General features: G+C 58.1%; 2 protein-coding genes across 3 annotated transcripts; one reads left to right on the forward strand and one right to left on the reverse strand.

Annotated features, from left to right (window-relative positions):
• Nucleotides 1-612: 612 nt before the first annotated feature.
• COX7A1 (cytochrome c oxidase subunit 7A1) lies at nucleotides 613-6,530 on the forward strand. The gene is made up of 4 exons (XM_048833331.2): nucleotides 613-837; nucleotides 4,334-4,423; nucleotides 5,474-5,558; nucleotides 6,334-6,530. The coding sequence occupies exons 1-4, from the start codon at nucleotides 823-825 to the stop codon at nucleotides 6,390-6,392; spliced, it is 249 nt and encodes an 82-aa protein (XP_048689288.1). The 5' UTR covers nucleotides 613-822; the 3' UTR covers nucleotides 6,393-6,530.
• A 1,112-nt stretch (nucleotides 6,531-7,642) lies between these two features.
• Nucleotides 7,643-19,866, reverse strand: LOC125628350 (synaptosomal-associated protein 25-like). 2 transcript variants are annotated; one of them, XM_048833329.2, is made up of 8 exons: nucleotides 19,766-19,866; nucleotides 14,580-14,732; nucleotides 13,192-13,233; nucleotides 12,543-12,591; nucleotides 11,571-11,688; nucleotides 10,985-11,119; nucleotides 10,312-10,456; nucleotides 7,643-9,513 (listed from the first exon to the last, which is right to left on the reverse strand). In XM_048833329.2, the coding sequence occupies exons 2-8, from the start codon at nucleotides 14,649-14,651 to the stop codon at nucleotides 9,445-9,447; spliced, it is 630 nt and encodes a 209-aa protein (XP_048689286.1). In that variant the 5' UTR covers nucleotides 14,652-14,732; nucleotides 19,766-19,866; the 3' UTR covers nucleotides 7,643-9,444. The 2 variants fall into 2 exon arrangements, with proteins under 2 accessions (XP_048689286.1, XP_048689287.1); XM_048833330.2 differs by having other exon boundaries at nucleotides 14,580-14,775; nucleotides 19,766-19,834.
• Nucleotides 19,867-22,014: the final 2,148 nt, after the last annotated feature.

Here is a 22,014-nt window from a genome sequence, read left to right on the forward strand (position 1 = left end):
GGGGCAGAGAATAGTCACAGCGCAGGGCTCTCCGGCCATGCCCCCGATCCACCCTCTCTGGGCCCTGGGGGGCAGAGAATAGCCACAGCGCAGGGCGCTCCGGCCATGTCCCCGATCCACCCTCTATGGGCCCTGGGGGGCAGAGAATAGCCACAGTGCAGGGCTCTCCGGTCATGCCCCCGATCCGCCCCCTATGGGCCCTGGGGGGCAGAGAATAGTCACAGCGCAGGGCTCTCCGGTCATGCCCCCGATCCGCCCCCTATGGGCCCTGGGGGGCAGAGAATAGTCACAGCGCAGGGCTCTCCGGTCATGCCCCCGATCCACCCCCTATGGGCCCTGGGGGGCAGAGAATAGTCACAGCGCAGGGCGCTCCGGCCATGCCCCCGATCCGCCCCCTATGGGCCCTGGGGGGGCAGAGAATAGTCACAGCGCAGGGCGCTCCGGCCATGCCCCCGATCCGCCCCCTATGGGCCCTGGGGGGGTGGGTTCTCGGGGGGGCTCTTTCCTGTTCCTCAAGGGCCTAAGCCTCAGGCCTCTATTCTCCCTCCTCTTGGGACCTTCCCTGTCCTCTCTCCCCACCCCCCGAGGAGGCCGTGGGGGGAGTCCATGGCCCCGGAAAGGTGCCAAGGTCTCTCGGCTTCAGCGTGCGATTTGAGCTCAGCTGCTGCCCTTAGTCTGGCAGCGGGACGGGCAGCGAGCCAGCCCCCCGCCAGGCAGCGTCCTTGTAAGGCCGGGACAGAGGGCGAGGGGCAGAGGGGCCAGGAGAGACGGAGACAGGCGACGAGAAGAGAGGAGAGGAGAGCGCGGCCCCGGCCCAGGACGATGCAGGCCCTTCTGGTAACGACCGCCGAGCCCTCGCGGGGCCCGCGGGGTCCAACCGACCCGGCTTCTCAGACCCTGCCCCCCGGCCCTTACTGACTGGGAACAGGCACAAGTTCCAGCCCGCCCCCCACCTCCGCAGCGCAAAGCCACCCCCCCCCCCACGACCCAAGCACCCCGCCAGCCCCAGCCCCCTCATCAGGGTGCCAGTCCCCAGTCGGACCCCTCCAGATCCACCCCCCATCTAAACACCCCCGTGGATCCAGCCCCCCTCCACACACCACCCATCTAAACACCCCCGTGGATCCAGCCCCCCTCCAGATCCACCCCCAATCTAAACATCCCCGTGGATCCAGCCCCCCTCTAGACACCTCCCCAATCTAAACACCCCGTGGATCCAGCCCCCCTCCAGACACCCCCATCTAAACACCCCCGTGGATCCAGCCCCCCCCTCCAGACACCCCCATCTAAACACCCCTGTGGATCCAGCCCCCCTCCAGACACCCCCGCAATCTAAACACACCCGTGGATCCACCCCCAATCTAAACATCCCCATGGATCCAGCTCCGCTCCGGATTCATCCCCCAATCTAAACACATCCATGGATCCACCCCCAATCTAAACACCCCTGTGAATCCAGCCCCCCTCCAAATCCACCTCCCAATCTAAACACCCCTGTGGATTCAGCCCCCCTCCAAGTCCACCCCCCAATCTAAACACACCTGTGGATCCACCCCCCAATCTAAACACCCCATGGATCCAGCCCCCACCAAGATCTAAGCCCCCATTCCAACCCCCGCTCAAATCCAACCCCCCCCCCCCCCCCCAGATCCAAGCACCCCCTCAGCTCTAACCTCTCCCTGGATCCACACACCCCCTCACAACCCAGACACCCCCAGCTCCAAGCAGGTCCAACCCCCCAGATCTAAACACTTCCAAGATTCAACCCCCCCGCCCCCTTCAGGTGCAGCCCATGTGTGTGAATCGCTCCCTTACGCTTTGCCTCTGCCTCTAACCTTTGCTCCCTGATCGGCACTGGCTTTTCGCCTTTGTAGTCTGGTTTTTTAAACCCATCAGTCTGGTATCTTTAAATAGTGAAGCCCTGACCCTCCTCTGCTATGCTGCAGTTTCAGCCCAGTGTAAACACTGGGAGCAACTCCTGATTTACACCTTGGGTAAGCAAGAGCTTGACCAGGCACTGCGAGACTTATTGTGTATTACGGTAGCGCCTCAGACATGGGCCACGAGCCCATTGTGTTAGGCGCTGTATATTTTTATGGCTCTTCGGTGTATTACGGTAGTGCCGAGAGCCCCCCTCACAGACCAGGCCCCCACTGCGAACTCACACAGCGCCTGGCCCAAGGCCCTCCCCATCTGCTTATAAGACAAAGACAACAGGTGCAGGCGGACAGGGGAAGCGCCAGGGAACATTCCCAATTAAAGGCCCAGACTCCAGCTTTGGTCCATTTAGCGTTTTCACCAGATCCTACTGGTTCTGGTTTTCTGATCCATCCCATAATGACTCTGGGAAACCCCCCAAACCAGAGCTCTTCTTCTCCCCACCCCTGCCCCATGCATATACACGCACACAGGCACAGATTCCCACAAACTGGAAACAATTCTAGTACCACTGGGCTGCTTTGTCACGTGTCTGGGAAGGGGCAGGCACAAAAAGCCCCCGAAACTGCAAAGCAATGTAAAAAAAAGGGGGTGAGAAATATGCCCAGGAATGGATCTGCCTGGCACCTCGCTCCGTGTGCTTTGGCATGTAGATTTGGTAGACAGGTGGGTTGGTATGGTGAGTAGAGGGAGGGATGGGTGCTAGGTAGAGTGACTGGCATGTAAGCAGCTAGATAGAGGGCTGCCTGGCAGAGGAAGGGTGGCCTGGGCTGTGACTCGCTGTGTGACCTGGGGCGAGTCACTGCATCTCCCTGGGCCTCTGGTTCCCCCTCTGTAAAATGGGATAATCAGCCTTCCTTCGGCTGGTTAGACTGGGAGCCCTTCAAGGCAGGAGCTGACTCTGACTCGGTGTCTGCACCGTGCTCGGCACGAAGGGGCCCTGATCTCATCAAGGCGTCTGGGTCGCTATGTGTACAAAGAAGAAGAATACTGCATGGGGTGGCTAGCTCAGTAGAAATAAATGTTCCCTGCCCAGTAGGAAATGACGCTTTGGAGCCAGGGAGCAGAGAGTTTGGAAGGGGGAGGAGTGAGTGGGGCAGTAGGCTTGGGTGTTGAAATGCCATGGTGGATGTTAATCCTCCGAAGTCCCTGGTGGGCTGCAGGGATGTTTTCTAGGTGGATTAGATCAGCTGCTTCAGGGGCTAAGCAGAAGAAGGGTATAGATAAGGGGGAGTAAAGAGGGGTAGACCTCAGAGGTGGGGAGGAGGGAGAGGAAAGGGCACAAAGGCCTCTGCAGCTGCAGTTTCACTTTCCCAAGGTGACTTTAGATCTATTGGTGTGAGCAGTGGGATCCCCAGTCCTTCTCCCAGCAGTGGCCTTAGGGAGGCTGCCCTGGGAAATCTGGACCCCTCTGCCACTCTGAGAGTTTCTTCGCAGCCTCTGCAGCACCATGAAATCTTGTAGCAAACTAACGGGTCCTCACTATGGCCCCATCAGATGCACACGTGCTCCTGGCAGCCCAGATCCTGCAGCGTGAGTCAGATCCTGAACCCCGTTACTCAGCAGTATAAATCCATGAGGCAGACCCTGGGTGCTGTTCGTCCCCACTGGCTGTCTCGCTGTCCCAGCCTCAATAGCCAGCCCCACTTTCACATGTGCTTTCACGTCCCCAGGGGAAAGCTCCAAGCAGCTGCTGCTTTCACTCTGCCTGTTCAGGAAACAGAAGCTGCCCTGGGGTGTCACACGGTGGAAGGACGGGGAGCTCCTGAACCAGGCTCCACTATACAACCGGGGTCTGCACCCAGCCATCTGTTATACCACCCAGCCCTGCACCCTCCCTTGATCCAGCCCAACCCTTCTAGATTGGCATGTGGGAATCTTGACTGCCAGGCCCCCCGCTCCAACCCACTAGACCCCACTCCCCTCCCAGAACCCAGGAGTCCTGACCCCCAGCCCTCCCCACCATCTCTATCCCACTAGACCCCACTCCCCTCCCAGCCCGGGAACAGAACCCAGGAGTCCTGATCCTCAGCCTGGGTTTGTGACACCGGGGACCGATTCTCTGCTGGCCTGGGCCTTGTATTGGCATTTGCCTGCATTAGATGCAAAGCAGGGTGGAAACCAGAACCCAGCAAGATGATTCTAGTCTCACTCAGCCCGGTGTAAATCAGGAGTGACTCCCCTGGGGCTCATTCCCTTCTCGCCCAGCCCGGTGTAAACCAGGAGTGACTACCCTGGTATCAGTGCCAAGACAACTGGACCAAGCCGGACTGGGCCATCTCCTACCAGGGGCTGGGACCTAGGGGGATGAGGGGTTGATTTCACTCTATTCTGTAGGTTCCTCATCCCCTTTGTCCTCCCCAACCCCATCCTCCCTCCCCCGGCCGTGTCACAGACCTCCCGCGTGGGATCCCTCCGCTCCTTCGCCACCTCCACCCGCCACCAGATGAAAAACAAAGTCCCCGAACATCAGAAGCTCTTTCAGGTGAGACAGACCCCAGCTTGGCTCTTGGGGGTTAAGAAAGGTGAAGGGAGAGGGAGGAGCCAGGGGATGGAGTAGAGTTGGGGGTTGGCAGTCAGGACTCCTGGGTTCTATCCCCAGTTCTGGGTGGGGAGTGGAGTCTAGTGGTTAGAGCGCGGGGGGGGGGGGGTTGGGGGTGGGAGCCAGGACTCCTGGGTTCTGTCCCCAGTTCTGGGTGGGGAGTGGGGTCTAGTGGTTAGAGCAGGGGGGGTCAGGACTCCTGGGCACTATTGCCAGCTCTGCCATGGATCTTGGGGGTAGGGATTCAAGTCCCTTCAGCTATCTGTGCCTCAGTTTCCCCACCCATTAAACAGGGATGGTAGCCACATGGGGGTGTTGGTAGGGTTAGGGTGTGGGGATCCCAGCATGAATGAGGGGAATGGGGAGAGAAAAATGGAACATTGACCCCCACTAGAATGGGGCAGCTACCTCCTGTGCACCCCCTCAGAGCCTGAGGTCACTCTATAGCATCCCTGCCTCAGTTTCTCCACTTCTCAGGGCTCCCTCAATCACACTGAGAGCAAACTCTTATCTGGGTCAGCAACACCCTCCTTGGGGCTGGATTTGTTACCCCAAATCCAATGCTTAAACCTCCAGCCAGTCCATGCCACTCATCTCTCCCCCAGGGCTCACCCAGGCCTGCAACCATCCCAGCTAAGGGCTGCCTCCCTGGTCAGCCCCCTCTGGGGCATCCTGCTGCTCTTTATAGGGACAGCAGCTCCCCTGCACCCAGCTGGTTCTGCCAATTAACCCCACCCCAGCCCAGGAGTGGGGGCAGGGCTAAGGGGATGGGGCTGGCTGGCTGGCTCTGGGCCTCTAGCCCTTAAAGTCGCAGTCTACCCCTTTACACACACCCCCAACCGGCCCTTTCCTGGCTGGGAAGACTCTCTGAATTTGTCCCATTCTCTGCATAAAGGATGCCCCATTGCTCGGAAGTGCAGGGACCCTTGCAGTTACTGGGGGGTGGGGGCTGGTTTCCTGACCCCCCCCCCCTGGTTTTCTTTCTGTGCCTAGGCGGATAATGGCCTGCCCGTGCATCTGAAAGGGGGCATGATGGATGGCTTGCTGTATCGACTCACAATGGCCATTACTGTCTTTGGTAGGTGCTGCTCCCGGCTCAGAATGTCTGGGTTCTAACCCTGGCTCCTGGAGGGGAGTGGGGTGTAGTGGTTAGAGCAGGGGGGCTGGGAGTCAGGACTCCTGTGTTCTAGCCCTGGCTCAGGGAGGGGAGTGGGGTGTAATGATTAGAGCAGGTTGGGGGCTGGGAGTCAGGACTCTTGGGTTCTATTCGCAGCTCTTTCAGAGGACTAGGGTCTAGTGGTTGGGGGGGGCGGGTTTGGGAGTTAGATCTCCTGGGTTCTAGCTCTAATGCAGGGACTAGTGGTTAGAGCAGGGAGCTAGGAATCAGCACTTCTGGGTTCAGTTATTAGCTGTTTAATGGAGCTGCAGCAAATCCCCCCCGGGTCATGAGCACAATCTGAATCCTAGAATATTAGGGTTGGGAGAGACCGCCATCAAATGTAACCCTGGTAGCTCTTAAAATAAAAGCCCAGGCCAGACTGTGTGTTTCAGGCCAAACAGAGAAATGAAACTGATCGAACCCTATTTTGCTCCTTGTTGTAATGATCCTTTTCTAGTCCATTTCCCTTTTGATTTGAGATCAGCCCCTTTGGGGACTCGCAGAGGTATTGAGGGGGAAAGATGTGCTTTGCTGCTGTGAATGAGGCGGGGTGTTGTAGCATTTCCCAGTGCTTAGAGCAGGGGGGCTGGGAGCCAGGACTCCTGGGTTCTGTGTGCATTAGGGGGTATGGTTTAGGACTTGGGCCTCTCTTTCTATTCTGAGAATCCTACCAGTCATTCTCTTGCTGTTCCAGGCTCCTGTTACTCCGTCTTCTCGCTGGTCAGAGCTGCTTTCCCCCAGAAGAATAAATGAGATGGCAGCCTGGACTAGCTGGTTCCCCTCTCCCCCTGCTCCACAGGGGCCTGTTTGGGGCTGGAAGCAGAGAGCAGACAGCCATGTACTTTAAGAAAACCCCTACCGTCAGAAATCAATAAAAAGCACCTTTAAAAACTGTGTCAGGGTAAGACGCCCCCCCCTTTGGGGGGCAGGGGGTGAGTGGGGCAGGTCTAAAGTGAGCACAATGAGGGGATCCAGCACCAGCTTTGTTTCTTTCCAAATACTGGAATGACTCTCAGCAGTTGCAGGGCTTGATGTAAGACTCAGAAATTCTGATTCCCAGCTCCGCTGACCCCGCACTGCCTTTGCTTCAGGAATATCCTGTGGCAGAGGGTTCCACAGGTTAACAGGGATGGACAGCAGGAGGCACTGACGCCGCAATTGATGCCCCCTTTCCCCGATTCGTCTATCATGTTTCCTTCATTTATTTACTGAAGCCTTTGCTTTGGTGGAGAAAGCGTGGGCTAGTGAGCAAAGCACTGGACAGGGACCTGGGTTTGATTCCTGGCTCTGCCACTGGCCTGCTCAGTGAGTGAGGCACATCATCGCTCTGTGCCTCAGTTTCCCCATCTGCAAAATAAGCATAATGCTACTGATGCCCTTTGTAAGCCCTTTATTGGAGCTATGGATTGTTGTTACTTCAGGGCCGGATGGCAGTGGAATAAACATGCTGCCCAGGGGCCAGTTCAGTGGGTCTCACAGCTATGAGTGGTCTAGTGATTGGAACAGAGGGGGTTGGGAGCCACCAGGACTCCTGGGTTCTATCAGTTGCCTGGTCCTCAGAGTCAGGCTGAGCAGCCTCAGGGCAAACTGGAGGCGATTGACCCAAACGAGGACAGGTTTAGAAAACCTGACCCAGGAGGAAAGGCTGAAAGAAGGAGGCAGGTTTAGTCTAGAGAAGAGAAGGTTGAGGGGAGACCTGAGAACAGTCGTCAATTACGTTAAGAGCTACATAAAGCGGAGGGTGAGCCACTGTTCTCCATTGTGGGTAGGCCAAGCAGGAATTGTCCTAACCCGCAGCAAGGGAGATAATAGAAACTCCAGGGGGAGTTAGGGCTACTTGGTCCTGTCTCAACTCAGAGGGGGTGGATTAGCTGACCCGGGGAGGTCCCTTTCAGCCCAACCTTCCTAGGATGCTGTGGGACGGGCACACACCCCTCCTCTGGAGCCTTTTACCAGCTGGCGAATTGGACACGGGTTTGAGTTTATCGTAAAGAAAAAGGCACTTTTGCTTTTGCTTTTTTTTGTATTATGCTTTGGAAGAAAAAAATCACCTCGCTTACATCACGGATAAAAATGAAGAGGGCCCCTCACACAGACAGGGGCTTCGGTGTCACAGTGACAGATTACGTTTGAAAACCAAACACACACACAGAGGGATACAACCCAGGGAGTCATCGGCATGCGCCCCACCTCCCAATTCAGCCATCCCATCAGTCTTATTTCCCTTCATTTAGTTCATGAAATAGTTGCTTTGGGAATATCCTGTGGTGGGGAGTTCCACAGATTACCAGGAAAGGATGGAGGGGGAACTGAACCAGGGAAATCTCTGATGTCCCCCTTCTCTGATTCATCTCTCCCATCACTGCTGTTTCTCTTCAATTGGTTAATGAAATGTTTGCTTCAGGAATATCCTGTGGTGGGGAGTTCCACAGGTTACCAGGAAAGGATGGAGGTGGAACTCAACCAGGGAAATCTCCAATGTCCCCATTCTCTGATTCATCTCTTCCATCATTCCTGTTTCTCTTCAGTTAGTTAATGAAATGTTTGCTTCAGGAATATCCTGTGGTGGGGGGTTCCACAGGTTAACAGGGAAGGATGGAGTGGAGAATTGAACCAGGCAAGTCTCTGGCCTGACCCTCTCTGATTCAGCTGTCCTGTCAATCCAGTTTGGCTTCATTTAGCTACTGAAGCATTTGTGTCAGTTGATATAGGGGCTTTCTTCAGAACAGTGTGGCCTAGTGGATAGAGCACTGGAGCAGGACTCAGGAGACCTGGGTTCTATTCCCAACTCTGCCACGGGTGAGCTTGGGCAAGTCACTTTTCTTCTCTGTGCCTCAGTTTCCCTATCTGTAGAATGGGGATAGAGATACTGACACCACCACTCCCCTTTGTAAAGTGCTTTGAGATTTACGGATGATAAAATCTCGGGATTATTAATATCTTGTGGTGGGGAGTTCCACAGGTTAACGTGCTTCATAAAATCAGAGGCTGCTTGGAACCTTTCTCAATCAAAGTTGGCTGGGATAATGCACAAGAAAATTCCTGTCTCCCTCTCACCTCCTCCCCTACCCCCATTTCTCTCCAGAGGGCAGAGAACTGCCCAATCCCACATCTGACTGGCCCTCCCCCGGCACTCATTATCTGCCCTTGGGAAAACCCATCTCAGCCAGGGGAAGGAGCCTCAAGGGTAGGGTCATGGGGGGCGGGGGGCGGGGGGGCATGAGGACCCAATCACAACAGGAGGGGTGAGGGAGATTAGGGTCCCATAGGAGGCAGGGCTGTGGCAGTTTGAAAATAGAGCCAAATATCCACACGTCACGCTCCAAAAATTCCCCCAGACTGGAAGAAAGTTCCATGCAGATTCCTCCTTCTGAGTCACTGCACTGGGGCAGGATGCACTAGGGTCTGCCTTCCCTATAGCAGGGGGAGGGGGGGGTCACATGTGTACCCCCCCAAGAGGAAATAAAGATTCCTCCCCCCGCCCACAACACATGGAGCCACTATGTCTGTAGCATACTCCACCCTCCCAGCTGCGACTGAGCCTGCAACCTTCAGCTCCCAGGGACAGCCCTCTCCCACTGGAGCTACAGAAGGAGCTCCCCTAGCTGGCTGCAATAGTAGGGCTGTTATCCGCTAAGTGCCATGGCAGTGCGCACACCCTACGCCCGCCCCCAAGCATCCGAGGCTCCACCTAACACACAGCGCTGGAGACTCCAGGGCAGGTTGGACAGCAGGGACGGACAGATGGACGACCGGGAGCCGGGGTGGGGGGGCAGCGAAGCGGGAGAGCACGTGGGGCCGGGGCTCATGCATTTTTGAGAATCTTCTTGGCCCGGGTGTTGGCCTCTTGGATGCGATCTTCGTTCACGGTGACCTGCGGGGAGAGGAGCCGGCGGAGGGGATGAGACAACTCTGCGGGGGGCCACGGCTCCCTGGTAGGGGCTGCAAACCCTCCCGCAGCAACCTAAGCACCTAGTTCCCGAGCAGGCGGGCGGGGGGCTACCCGGGAGCGCTGGACCTGCTGGTGCAGGTCTATCCCCTCGCTAGCTGCTGCTAGAGGGTTTCGAACCCAGGACTCCCCCGCTCGGAAGCCCAGCCCTCTCCCACTTGAACATGGCACCGGAAAGGGGTCGCTGGGTCCTCGAATCCCATCCCCTGCCAACCCCGCCAACCTCAGCCGATCACAGCCCAATTTAATCCCATTTCTTCCGATGCCTTTAGCTTTCACAGCTCGTCTTCCTGGGGTATTTCTAGACAGCCCTCAGCTCCCCGCTCAGCCTGCTCAACTCCTCCCTTCCCCTCACGCTCCTCGCCGCCTTTCTCCGCACCTTGAATTCAAGGAGGGACTCGCTCCTTCGGCCAGCTGCAGTAGCTGGGCTGTTATCCACCAGCTGGAGCGGGATGCAGCGCACGATTCACAAGTGCGTGGCACCGGGTGAGCGTGTTCAGCTGGTAGGACACCCTCCTTAGGCAGGGGAGCAGCTGACGGCCGAGCAGTGAACCGAGCTGGAGGGGGGTTCTCAGCCTGGATCCTTAATGGGGCAAGACACTGCCCCATCTCCAGCCCCCTTCAGCATCCCACTCCTTTGGCACCCCCTGCAGGCAACCAGGCTCCTGCCCAAAGGCTCAGTCTCCAGGTGGGGAGACGGGCGTGCGGCCGCGCAGCGCTCACCTTCTCCATGATCTTGTCCACCTGCTTGTTCTGGATGTCGATCTCGTTGCCCACGTCCAGAGCCATGCTCTTCAAGTTGCCCAGGATGCTCCCCACCTGCACCAGGTTCTCCTCCATCTCGTCCTCCCGTGCGTCATTGGTTATTCTGGAAGATCCGCCCCTCCCGTAAGGTGGGGAGCGTCCTGCTCCGACCCTAAACACTAACAGCACCAGCCTCTCTGCTTTATTAGACCTTGGATTCCCGCTGCTTCCCCATTCATGGCCGTTCCCCAGTCAGGCCCTCTTTTCTGAGCCCCTCTCCCTGCAGCACAACGCCCCCCGGTGGGGCATGGAGGCCAGCACCAACTTTGAGGGGAAAGCACCCCTTACTGAGCCCCCGATCCTGCCCCCTAGCACCGCGCTGGAGCATCGAGTCCCTGATGGTCCAGAACCCCGCAGGACTGTCTCAAGAACCTGGGGTAGGGGGGTCAGGTCTTGAGGTCCCCTCCCCAGATGCAAATAACCTAAGGGATTTGGGGTTCTCTCCCCCCATGGCGAGAGCACCACTTCCTGAACCACCCACCCCACTCCCTTTGCTTCCAGTGGGACATCAGCAGATGGGCTCCCAGACCAAGGGGGCCTAGCTGGACTCAGCCCCCTGGAGGCGCCTGGGGGTGGGTCCTGCTGACCCTACCTGTGGATGTAGTCCCCACTCATGGTCATCTGCTCCCTTTCGTCTGCCACTCGCGAGGGCTGCGTGGAGACCACCCCGTCCTGGGTGTTGCCCCAGACCGCCTTGTACGCCTCACTGGCCTTGATGTTCTTCAGCCTCAGTAAAACAGGAGGGGGTGGAGCCGGTGAGACACAGGCCTGGGGGGTCTGACGCCCACCAGGGCAGCCAGGTTCCCCCCTTTCCCTGGCTGGGGTCAGATCCCACAGGGCAGCCCCCTGAAACTCGGCTGGGGTCTGATCCCACAGGGCTGCCCCCACACCCGGCTGGGGTCTGGTCCCACAGGGCTGCCCCCCCAAAACCCGGCTGGGTTCTGATCCCACAGAGCTGCCCCCACACATGACTGGGGTCTGATCCCACAGGGCTGCCCCCCAAAACCCAGCTGGGGTCTGATCCCACAGGGCTGCCCCAGGCCTCCCCAGGTACCCTGAGATGCAGGGGTGTGGGGCAGCTGCGTTGTCACATGGGGATGGGACCGGCAGGGTGGAGGTGACAGGGGGGCAGATCACAGGGGTGTCTCCCCTTCCAGGCAGGGGGCGGGGGGGCTTACTTGGCACAGGGGCAGACACAGAGGCCGCAGCACTTGGCCATGTCTGTCAGGTTCTTCTCCGCCTCCTTCATGTCCTGGTTGATCTGATCCAGCCCCTCGTCAATCCGGTCCAGCTGTTCTGGAGGGGAGGAGGGGCAGGTGAGTGCCGGGGCCAGGGGGGCAGATGAGGCCATTGGGCTGGGGGAGTCCATGGGGCAGGGTGTTGGGGGGCAGATGAGGCCGTAGGGCTGGGGGAGCCTATGGGGGGTTGGGGGGAGCCCCTGGTGGGGGCAGGCTCTATGTTGGCAGTGGACTGAGTCTTCACTTGGACCTGCCCCCAGTCAGGAGGAGCCCGGGGCTTTCTCAGGAGGCATGAACCCAGGGTAGGGTAATGGGGAGTTGCGGGTACCAGGGGGGTTCAGGTCTTGAGGTTCATCCCAGGGTACAAATAACCTACGGGGTTGGGGTTTGCTCCTCCCAGTTGAGAGGAAGGAGGGGGGAGCCAATGGGGAGCACCACCCACCCCCGGCACTGAGAATTCAGTGCTGTGAGCTTCCCCACAGCAGTGCCCTGGCCAGTTCCAGCTTGGACTCCAGCCACCATGGCTGTGAGTTACTGTGTGTGTGTGGGGGGGGGGGGGGGATATTGGAGCTAGCTCCCACCCCTGCTCTCTCATGTGCTCAGCCCCTTCCCCAGCGCTGATGCCCCCCCACACCCATGGGAGTTGGGAGCCGCACAGCCAAGGGCTGGGAGTGGGGGCACTGGCGTCTCAGGAACCGGGTCCATCCGGGACCTGGCCTGGATCCAGCAGAACTCAGGGGGGTCCAGCCTTAAACTGGAGCTGGTGCTGATCCAGCCGGGTGGGTCTGTGACAGGAGCGACGTGGTTGGGGGGGGTCTGGGACTGTCCCCCCCAGGCACACACTGGCTGTGTCCTGCTCCTCCCGCCTCCCCCCCCCCCCCCCACCATCCCACCCCCCAGCCTCTTTCTCACCTCCCTGTTCATCCAGCATCACCAAGATCTGGATCCCAGCGTCTTTGCTCTGCGGTGGGAGAGGAGGCAAGTGGGGGGAGGGGGGTCAGTGTTAGCAAACCCCGGCCCAGCCGCTGCCCGGTGCCACCAACCTCAGAACAGCTCTCTGATGCCAGAGGCTGTGAGCTTCCCCACAGCAGTGCTCTGCCAGGAACCCCAATGCTGTGAGCTTCCACACAGCAGTGCCCTGCCAAGAACACCGATGCTGCAAGCTTCCGCACAGCAGTGCTCTGCCAGGAATTCCGGTGCCGTGAGCTTCCCCACAGCAGTGTCCATACAGAACGGCAGTGTTGTGAGCTTCCCCACAAGAGTGCCCAGCCAGGGATTCCACAGCTGTGAGCTTCCCTACAGCAGTGCCCTGCCAGTACCAGGCTGAAGACTCTGGTGCAGTGAACTTCCCCACAACAGAGCCCTTCCCGTACCTGGCTGGGACCTCTGATGCTGTGAACTTCCCCACAGCAGTGCCCTGATCAGTTCCAGCTGGGACTCCAGTTTTCCAGCCCCAAGGGACAGCTGCCATTGCCATCAGCTGCTGCACAGCTCTGTATTAAAGGGGGTGCCAAGGGACCACCACCCCCCATCAGCCCCGGGGTCCTTGCTCAGCTCTTACCTCTTCCACCATATGCAGCATTCGACGGGTGCTCTCCAGAGACTGCAGGGGAGAACAGAGAACAGGGTGTTGGTACAAGAAACGCCGCCCGGCACTCCCATCGGCAGAGCGTACGTGCCCCCGCTGAGGAGCTCAGTACAGTACAGCTACCTCTGGGGCACGGCCCTTCAACAGCGCAACAAAACCACAGCAAGGCTTCTTGCAGAAAGTGCCTGCATAGCTGGGGGAGAGCAAGTGGGGTGGGATGGGGTGCAGTGTGGTGTGGGGGGGAGAGATGTTATGCGGGGGAGGCAGGCTGGCCCGCAAGCCTCGTGGTTACGATGTTACGCTGGGACTTAGGGGATCTGGGTTTGATTTCAGTCTCGGCCACCAATTCCCCATGAGACCTTGGGTGAGTGAGTGTGCCTCAGTTTCCCCACCTGTAAAAGATGGATGATAATCCTTCCCTTGTCTATTTAGACTGAAAGCTCTCTAGGCCCTTGCGATGTGTCTGGGCAGCGCCCTGCGCAATGGGGCCCTGATCTCGGTCACTGTGTGTCTGGGCAGCACCCGGCCCGGCAGGGCCCTGATCCCCATCGTGTGGCTGTTACTGTAATAATCTATCCGTGTGGGCTTTGCATTGAGAGACCCAGGGAGGCACCTGCCTTGTGCTCACTGAATCTGTCCCCTTCCGGGCCCCCTGTAATGAGCTCTCGACCAGCGGTTGTCCTGCCGTGGGACAGCACCCAAATCCCTTGGCTTCCCCCCTGACCGTCCGCTGCGCTGTGTGTGCCCTGGGAGGGGATGGTTCCCAGTGACTGAGCGCCCGGTTCAGGAGCTGCCACTTCCCCAGCTGCCATTTTCACCCCACCGGTCGCCACCGGGGGCAGGGGCTGGGATTTCCTTCCCCTCCGCCTGGGCCTCGCTCTCGTCCCCGCAAGGCGGTTCGGATCCCTTTGTTCTCTCTGGCCCCATCTTTCCCCTGTTCCCCTAGGTGGGAGCATTTTCCCGTGCGTGGGGGGAGGGGGCTGGGAGTCAGGACTCCTGGGTTCTCTCCCCAGCTCTGGGAGGGGAGCGGGGGCCAGTAGTTAGAGCAGGCAGGCTGGAGTTGGGACTCCTGGGTTCTCTCCCCAGCTCTGGGAGGGGAGGGGGGCCGGTAGTTAGAGCAGGCAGGCTGGGAGTCAGGACTCCTGGGTTCTCTCCCCAGCTCTGGGAGGGGAGCGGGGGCTAGTGAGTTGGAGCAGGCAGGCTGGAGTCAGGACTCTGCCACTGACTTGCAGTGTGGCCTTGCCCAAGTCACTTCCTCTCTCGGTGCCTCAGTTTCCGCAGTGGGGGTATTCACACGCCTGCCCCAGCGCCAGGCGCCCTGGGATGCTAGAGATGGCTCCAGCACCCTCCTCCCTGCTCACCTCATCTGTGATCTGATCCACGCGGCGCTGCACCTCCTGCGACTCGGGCCCCACAGTGCCGTTGGCTGCCATCCTGCAGGCTCCCCGGCGGAGGGCGAGTGCCTTCGGGAACACACGAGGGACAGGCTCTGCTTACAGCCTCTCCCGGATCACCTGCAGGGGGTGACGTAAAGCAGCTGCGCTAGTGTCCAGAGCCCTGCAAGCGGCAGACGAAGGCTGAGATTTCCAGCCTCGGGGGCTTAGATACATCACTCATGATGGGGTGTCTAAATCCCCTAGGCTGTGGAGCCTACAAACCTATACAAACCCTATTGGTTGGAGAGCTCAGCACAGTGCCTAGGGCTAGAAGGGACTGGCATTTATTTATGGATGGGGGGTGCCCTGGATGGATGGATGGATGGATGGATGGATGGAGCGTGATTGGATGTGCTGGGGGGGGGGAGAAGGGGTACCCGGAGGGACGGAGGGGAGTGCTGGGGTGGGAGGGATGGAGCGGGGGTCACAGACAGATGGAGAAAGATCCGGGGAAAAAAAAAAAAACAACATATGAAGAGAGACTGAAACGACTGGGAGTGTTACATTAGAGAGGCGTGAATAGGAGGGGACGTGAGAAACACTGTGCCCAGGAGAGAGAAGGGAGATTGGGCAGGGACCCCATCTCATCACTCAGCGACAGGCGATGGAACTGAACGTGTGGATTCGAACTCAACACCAGGAAATGCTTTTCCACACGAGGCGTCAGCCTGCGGAACTGACGGCCATCGGATGCCGCTGAGGATGGGAATTTAATGCAACCAACACCGCCTCTGGGTGGCGCTCTCTCTCCCTCTAGTGATGGTCACATACAGGGGCATTGAGCCTGCTACAGCCTCGATTAAGTGAGCAGGGACTTTTAGCTCAGACAGGAAACGGAGAGGCTCACGCATTGAGATCCAGAAGTCGCAGGTCCCAGCCTCGCTGCCGACAACCGAAAGTCACAGAGGCAAGAGTCAAAAAGGGGGTCGGACTTTGATATGGAGAACAAGAATCTGCCAGGGCAGGCTAAGAAGACAGTGTAACCTACGGGGTCACATAGGCGTCTGCTAATTGGAAATGTGCTGAAATGCAAGTACAGAGCAGGGCTTTAGGCTCCATATTATTAAAGCTAAGTGTGAACAAGAGGGATTAATAGAAATGAGGCAAGGCGTGACCTTGGGTCAGGTAGTAAATCTGCGGGGGGGTTTCCGGCCGGTGTTGTAGGGGAATTTGGAGGTGTCTCAGAAGAGTAGCAACTGCAGAATTTGCATCGACACAAACGACATTTCAAGCCATGTTGGACAACAGCCAATAAAGAAGTAGACAACATTTGGGTTTGGGGGCCCAGCTTAAATACAGCAGCAGCCAAAATACAGATCAGGTCAAAGGCAGGTTTCATTAATTAAGGGGTCTTGTTATAATTGGCTAGGGAAAGGGCAGTACCCCGGTTTTAGAGCAGAGCATGCATCTGCATTGGGGTGCTGTTACCAAATGGATTTTTTGTCCATTCTTCTCGGCCCGGGACCAGTGAGTATCCACACAGGGGCTGGTTCTGTTGTAGTGGCTCTTTGCTTTCACTCTTGATTTTTATATTAAATAAACTCTGTAATTCTCTCTCTCATGGTGTCCTTCACAGCCCTCCCTGGAATTCACTGATTTGAAATGGCTCCCACCATAAAGAGTTGAGTTTGGTTCTATTCCTTAGAAGGAAAGGATTCATTGGGAAGCTGTAAATCCAGACAGGGAGAGAAATCTCCTGCTTCAGGATTTATGCTGATCATAGAATATCAGGGTTGGAAGGGACCTCAGGAGGTCATCTAGTCCGACTGACTGCTCAAAGCAGGACCAGTCCCCAATTTTTGCCCCAGATGCCTAAATGGCCCCCTCAAGGATTGAACTCACAACCCATGGTTTAGCAGGCCAATGCTCAAAGCATTGAGCTACCCCTCCCTCCTGTGATCTCTGTGAGAGGTCGGGGTGAGGGGCAAACTGTCCCACGTCTGCTACTGCAGGGTTCTGATACTTTCCTCTGTTGCAGCCAGTGCTGGGAGTTGTCAGAGACGGGAGACCAGGCTTTGAGTCTGATCCAGTCTTGCAGTTCCTATGTTCAGCTAGCATCTAGATGCCCTGATCAGGGATCAAGACCCGTTGTGCCATGCACTGCATAGTCCCCGACCTAGATCAGGGCCCCCCTGTGCCAGGCACTGCACAGTCCCCGACCAAGATCAGGGCCCCATTGTGCCAGGCGCTGCACAGATCTCACTGAGATCAGGGTCCCATTGTGCCGGGCGCTGCACAGACAGAGCGAGAGACAGTCCCTGCCCCAAAGAGCTAAACAGTCTAAACAGACAAATGGTAAACTGAGGCACAGAGCAACGCAGTGACTAGTCCATGGTCACCGACGGAGTCTGCGGCAGAGCCAGGAATGGCCTCCAGATCTCCCGCGTCCCATCGTTCCTCAGAGCACCTTTCACGCTCCCTCCGTATTTGTCTTTCGTTGTCCCTGATCTGATTTTTGACCTTGTCTTTTTCATTTAGTTTCACCCCCCACCCCCTGTCTAAAGCAGACCCCAATACTGCTAGGGCCAAACCCACAACATTGACACGGGTCAGAACCAGGCCAGAACCCCAGGCCCCTGCCCCCTCGCTGCGAGATCTAAATCAGCGCCCCTACGGCCTCGTGTTATGCCAAGATGCTCAGCTGTTACTTCACCTCTACTAACGTATGGAGAGAGATTTGCCAAGTATCCTCCCTACCCACACTCACAACACCCCCCTTTCCTGGGGGGCACGGGGGAACCAGTGACAGCTTATTTTTAACATGCCTCGCTGGGAGTCTGGCGGGGGAGCTGCAAGCGAGCGGCAGCAATCAGCTGCCTCATAATAAGGGCTCTGTGGCCGGTGCTGGGAGAGGAGGTGGGGCAGGATGACAGGGGGTGTCAGCCCCGGGGCTGTGTCTCCCCGACGGGATTACTAACCAGGCTCTGAGGCCGGGGCGTACAGCCTGGAGGCAGCGCCTGGAGAAAGGCATCCTCAGATCTGCCCAGGAAGCCCCACGCTGCAAACAGTGATGGGGGTGTATCAAGAGGGGGGCGCTCTTCCTTCCCAGTACTGAGCCCAATGGGGCACCAGGGGGCACTGTGCTGCAGGGAGCGGGGTGGGGGCTCAGCAGGGGGCGCTCTCCCCGGGCAGTCAGTGCCAGCCCCAGTGCGGTGCTAGGGGGCGCTGTGGGGCAGGGGGCGCCCTCCCCTCCCAGTCAGCTGCCTCATAATATGTGGGGTATAGCACTGGGCGGAGCTGGGAGGATGCAATCGTTCCTGCCATCAGGGCACTCAGCGCTCCTTGGATGAGCAGCGCCAGGGGTCTGGGGTCCATCTCCCTGCACTGTAACTTCCGCCGAACACATTATCCGTCGTGTCGTGCCGCAACGACCAGGGATCTCAGAACACTTCAGAATCGCCTGTGAAGGATCGTTGTCCCCATTTTACAGGGAGGGAAACTGAGGCACAGAGTGGCGGGGAAGGTCACAGCCAGCCAGTGGCAGTGCCAAGGAATAGAACCGGGGAGTCAGGAGGCCAAGTGCCCCTTGCTCTAACTCACAGATCACTCCTCCCCTCCCAGAGCTGAGGAAAGAACCCAGGAGTCCCTGGCTCCCAGTCTCCTGTACTAACCAGTAGACACCACTCCCCTCCCAGAGCTGAGGGTAGATCCTAGGAGTCCTGACTCCCAATCCCCCAACCGGCTCTAACCACTAGGCTAGACCATTCTTACTCAGGTCTGCAAACTAAGGAAACCACCTTTATAAACCCCAGAATTGAAATGTAGCTAGGCCCCCCTGTGCTTTGGCCAGACCAGACTTTGTGAGGCACCTATGATCCACTTACAACATTAGGACCCAGGAAGGACCAGGGCTAAGGGCCTGGTTCCGGTTCTGCCACTGATTCACTGCGTAACCTTGGGCAAGTTACTCCCTCTCTCTGGGGTCCATCTCCCAGCCCCACGGACCGGCTCCCAGCCGGTAGCATGGGTCCATTTCATGCTTAACCAGATGGACTCCTTTGTAGATGGCCACATTTAGGGTTTGATCCTGTTGGGTGCCAAGTCCCCCCTGCTCAAACTGGTGCCAAGTACCTCCTGGGTGGTGCTGAGAGGCCCTCCACTCCTGCTGAAATCAACGAGTCTCGGGCAGAGTGGGGGATGCAGGGCCCACGGCAGGATCAGGAGCTGGGGAAGCTGGAGTTACCATCTCATGTGGCCAGAGCCCCTCAGAACATGGGACTGCCCTGACCACAGGAAATCCAGGCACTGGGCTGTGTCCCCAAAGCCGAACATTTGAAACTGTTCACGGAATAACAATTCCAAACACGTCCATTTGGAAACTTCAAAGTGACCCTCTGGGACAGATTTGATCCCGTCCAAACATGACAGTGCAAATGGGAATAGTAAACAGAAAAGCTCTAAATGATAGTATAATATAATGGGGTCATCTTTTTGTTCTGTGTCTGTACAGCACCTGGCACAATGGGGGACTGGTCCAGTACTGGGATGACAAAATGCTACCGTAATACACCTAATAGCAATACAAATGTACAGCGCCTAACACAATGGGGGTCTGGTAAGAGCCGTGCCAGGTTGGCCCCTCTTTGCCAGAAGCCATCGATCTTCCACTCCCAGATCCAACACCTGCTGCCCTTGGCACCCCAGATGGAGATGAAGGTCTGGCAGTAGGGGGGGAGGCGAGGAAGGGGTTTGAAAAGGACCAGCCCAGAGGCAGGGAAAGTCCCAGGAATGATCCAGATGGGAGCGTGAGGCTGGGAGGGGGTGGAGAGATAGGTTGACCAGCCCCCCTCCCTCCTGCCAGCCACAGACTGCCCCACCCCACAGACCCCCACCCCCTCTGTCTGGAATCTTCATGGACCCCATCTGCTCAGACCCCCCCAAAGCCTCCCCCAGACCTCCCTGCAACCTCCAATTCTCTCCAGACCAGACCCTCCTTTCTCCATCCTCCTACCCAGACCTTCCTCCAGAGACCCTCCCACTCCCTGCCCAGATCACCTCCCACTGCCCCATCCACCCTCCCCTTTACAGACCTGCCCCCAATCCCAGGGCCGGGGGATCCTCACCCCCCCCTGCAGCCCTCGCCCCAGAGGAGCGGCTCCCTCCCCTTTTACCTGTTGCTAGCTCAGTTCCAGGATCCCTGTTCTGTTTCCAGTCACAGCAGCTCAGAGTCTCTGTCTGCTCCTCTGAGAGGTGGGGGGGGAGGGTTGGCCCCACCTCTAGGGGGCTCCCATTGGACAGTTGGCCTAGCTGGCAGCTCAGGATGCTTTCCCATTGGCTGCCAGCAAAAGGGGGGTCAGGACCGGGTGGGTTAAGAGCCTGAGGCTGGTACCCACCCACCCACCTGAGGATGCTGTTACCAGGGGCAACCTCCAGCCTATGACGTTAGCTGGGGAGCAGTGAGGCTGGAGATGGCGACTTGGCATGGTAACCCGGGCAACATGCCCGGCAACTTGCATGGCAACCTGGCCAACTCGCCTAGGCAGCTTGGTACTGCAACCTGGGCAATTTGGCGTGGTAACCTGAACCACCGGCCATGGCGCCAGGCAACCTGGGCACCTAGCCTGGTAACATGGGCCTCTTTGTAACCCAGGCAACCTGGGCCGCGCTCCTGGGAGCCGACTGGGCAGCCTGGCAGTGACGTGGCATCCAGACTCGCTTGGGCCCTTTCAATCCCGCGCCCCTGAGGAGGAAAAGGGCCGTGGCTTGAACTGGTGCTTGGCGGGGAGCTGCCTGGCTGAAGATAATCCAGCAGGGGGCGATGGATTCCACCGGGGGGGGGGGAGAGGGGGGGCCTATCGCAGCTGCTGCCAGGGCGGGGCTTAGTTGACAGGCCCATGGCTGGCAGAGCCCTGTAGCTTTTCACTCTCATCCATGACTCTGCACCTGCCACAACATGACAGGGCCCTTTGTAACAGGGCCTCAGGCCGGCCTGTGCACACAGTGTGACTGTCTTAAGCAGGCAGTGAATCAGGACTCCTGGGTTCGTCTCCCAGCTTTGGGAGGGCAGTGGGGTCTTGTGGCTAGGACAGGGGCGGGGGCTGGGCATAGGAAGCAGGGGGTGCTGCAGCACCCCCAGGTTTTACACGGGGCTCAGGCTGCCGGCCCCACGCCTGGGGCTCCATGCCCACCCCCAGCGATGTCCCGTCTTGGCCCCCTTCCCCCTGTCTGTGTTCCCCGCCTCCCAGAGCCACTGCTTTGCTCCTGGTCCCAGTTCCAGGGGGTGGGGGTGAAGTAAAAATAGGGCTTTGTGGTTTCGCTGGCTTTCAGCACCCCCACTATAAAAAGTGTTCCAGCACCCCTGGGGCTAGGAGTCAGGACTCCTGGGTTCTGCTCCCAGCACCGGGAGAAAAGTGGGGTTTAGTGGTTAGAGCAGAGTGCGAGGAGTCAGGACTCCTGGGTTCCATGTCCAACTTTGGGAAGGGCGTGTGGGCCTAGTGATTAGAGCAGGGGAACTGGGAGCCAGGACTTCTGGGTTCTGCTCCGAGCTGGGGAGTGGGGGCTAGTGGTTAGAGCAGGGAGGCTGGGAGCCAGGACTCCATGGGGCTAACAGTCAGAGGCTCTTGGCCAGCATTAGGTGGGATGAGGGGCTGTGGTGAGCCCACAGGAGAGAAGGTAACAGGCTGTGGATACAACAAGCCTAGCGCTTTCTTCCCCCAAGGCGTAACAGTCTCATGGGGACGCCTGCTGAACTGCGAACAACTCCCTGTGCAGCAGGTGTGATCCAGGCAGCCCCACATGTCCCAGCCTGCCAGCTGAACTGTGACCGGGCTGCTCGAGGCCCCGACCGAACTGGTTCCTCTACATGCTGGGTGTGCCGAGGTTATTCAGTTCACAGATCACTGTAGAGTTGCTTTATGCCTTAAGCCCTGACCCTGCCTCTGCCCCGGAGAATGGGACAAGAGGAGGGGCGGGGGTGCTGGCAACTGCTCAAGAGATCCTCGGTTCAGCTGCTATTGAATAACAGTTTGAAATGGGTTGTCACTTCACATTTATTGTCATGCAATGTGCAATTCACCGCTTACACTAATTCATTCTTACCCCTCCCCTGGGAGAGGAATGCTATTCGGTGCACCATGGTAGCTGGCAGGCTGAGGCGTGGACCAGCGCCCCGTGGGGCCAGGCACTGGACTTTTTGTACTGCTATTACATGTACTGCAGTAGCATCTAGGTGCCCCAGCCCAGAGCCAGGCCCCCCTTGTGCCAGGTGCTGTGCAAACGCCGAACACAAAAGATGGACACAAATGATGGAATCCATTTTGAAGCACTTGGAGGAGAGGAAAGTGATCAGGAACAGTCAACATGGATTCACCAAGGGCAAGTCGTGCCTGACCAATCTGATTGCCTTCTATGATGAGATAAC

This window comes from Caretta caretta, chromosome 23 (assembly GCF_965140235.1).
Source record: "Caretta caretta isolate rCarCar2 chromosome 23, rCarCar1.hap1, whole genome shotgun sequence".
Classification (NCBI taxonomy): Eukaryota; Metazoa; Chordata; order Testudines; family Cheloniidae; genus Caretta; species Caretta caretta.

Bases quoted from the DNA above. Each gene is read 5' to 3' on its own strand.
- COX7A1 (XM_048833331.2), top strand. The intron at 4,424-5,473 runs GTGAGACAGACC...TTCTGTGCCTAG, and splicing joins AACATCAGAAGCTCTTTCAG to GCGGATAATGGCCTGCCCGT. The intron at 5,559-6,333 runs GTAGGTGCTGCT...TTGCTGTTCCAG, and splicing joins AATGGCCATTACTGTCTTTG to GCTCCTGTTACTCCGTCTTC.
- LOC125628350 (XM_048833329.2), bottom strand. From the start codon at position 14,651: ATGGCAGCCAACGGCACTGTGGGGCCCGAGTCGCAGGAGGTGCAGCGC. The intron at 10,457-10,984 runs GTAGGGTCAGCA...CGGATCTTCCAG, and splicing joins AGTGGGGACTACATCCACAG to AATAACCAATGACGCACGGG. The intron at 9,514-10,311 runs GTGAGCGCTGCG...CTCTCCCCGCAG, and splicing joins TGGACAAGATCATGGAGAAG to GTCACCGTGAACGAAGATCG.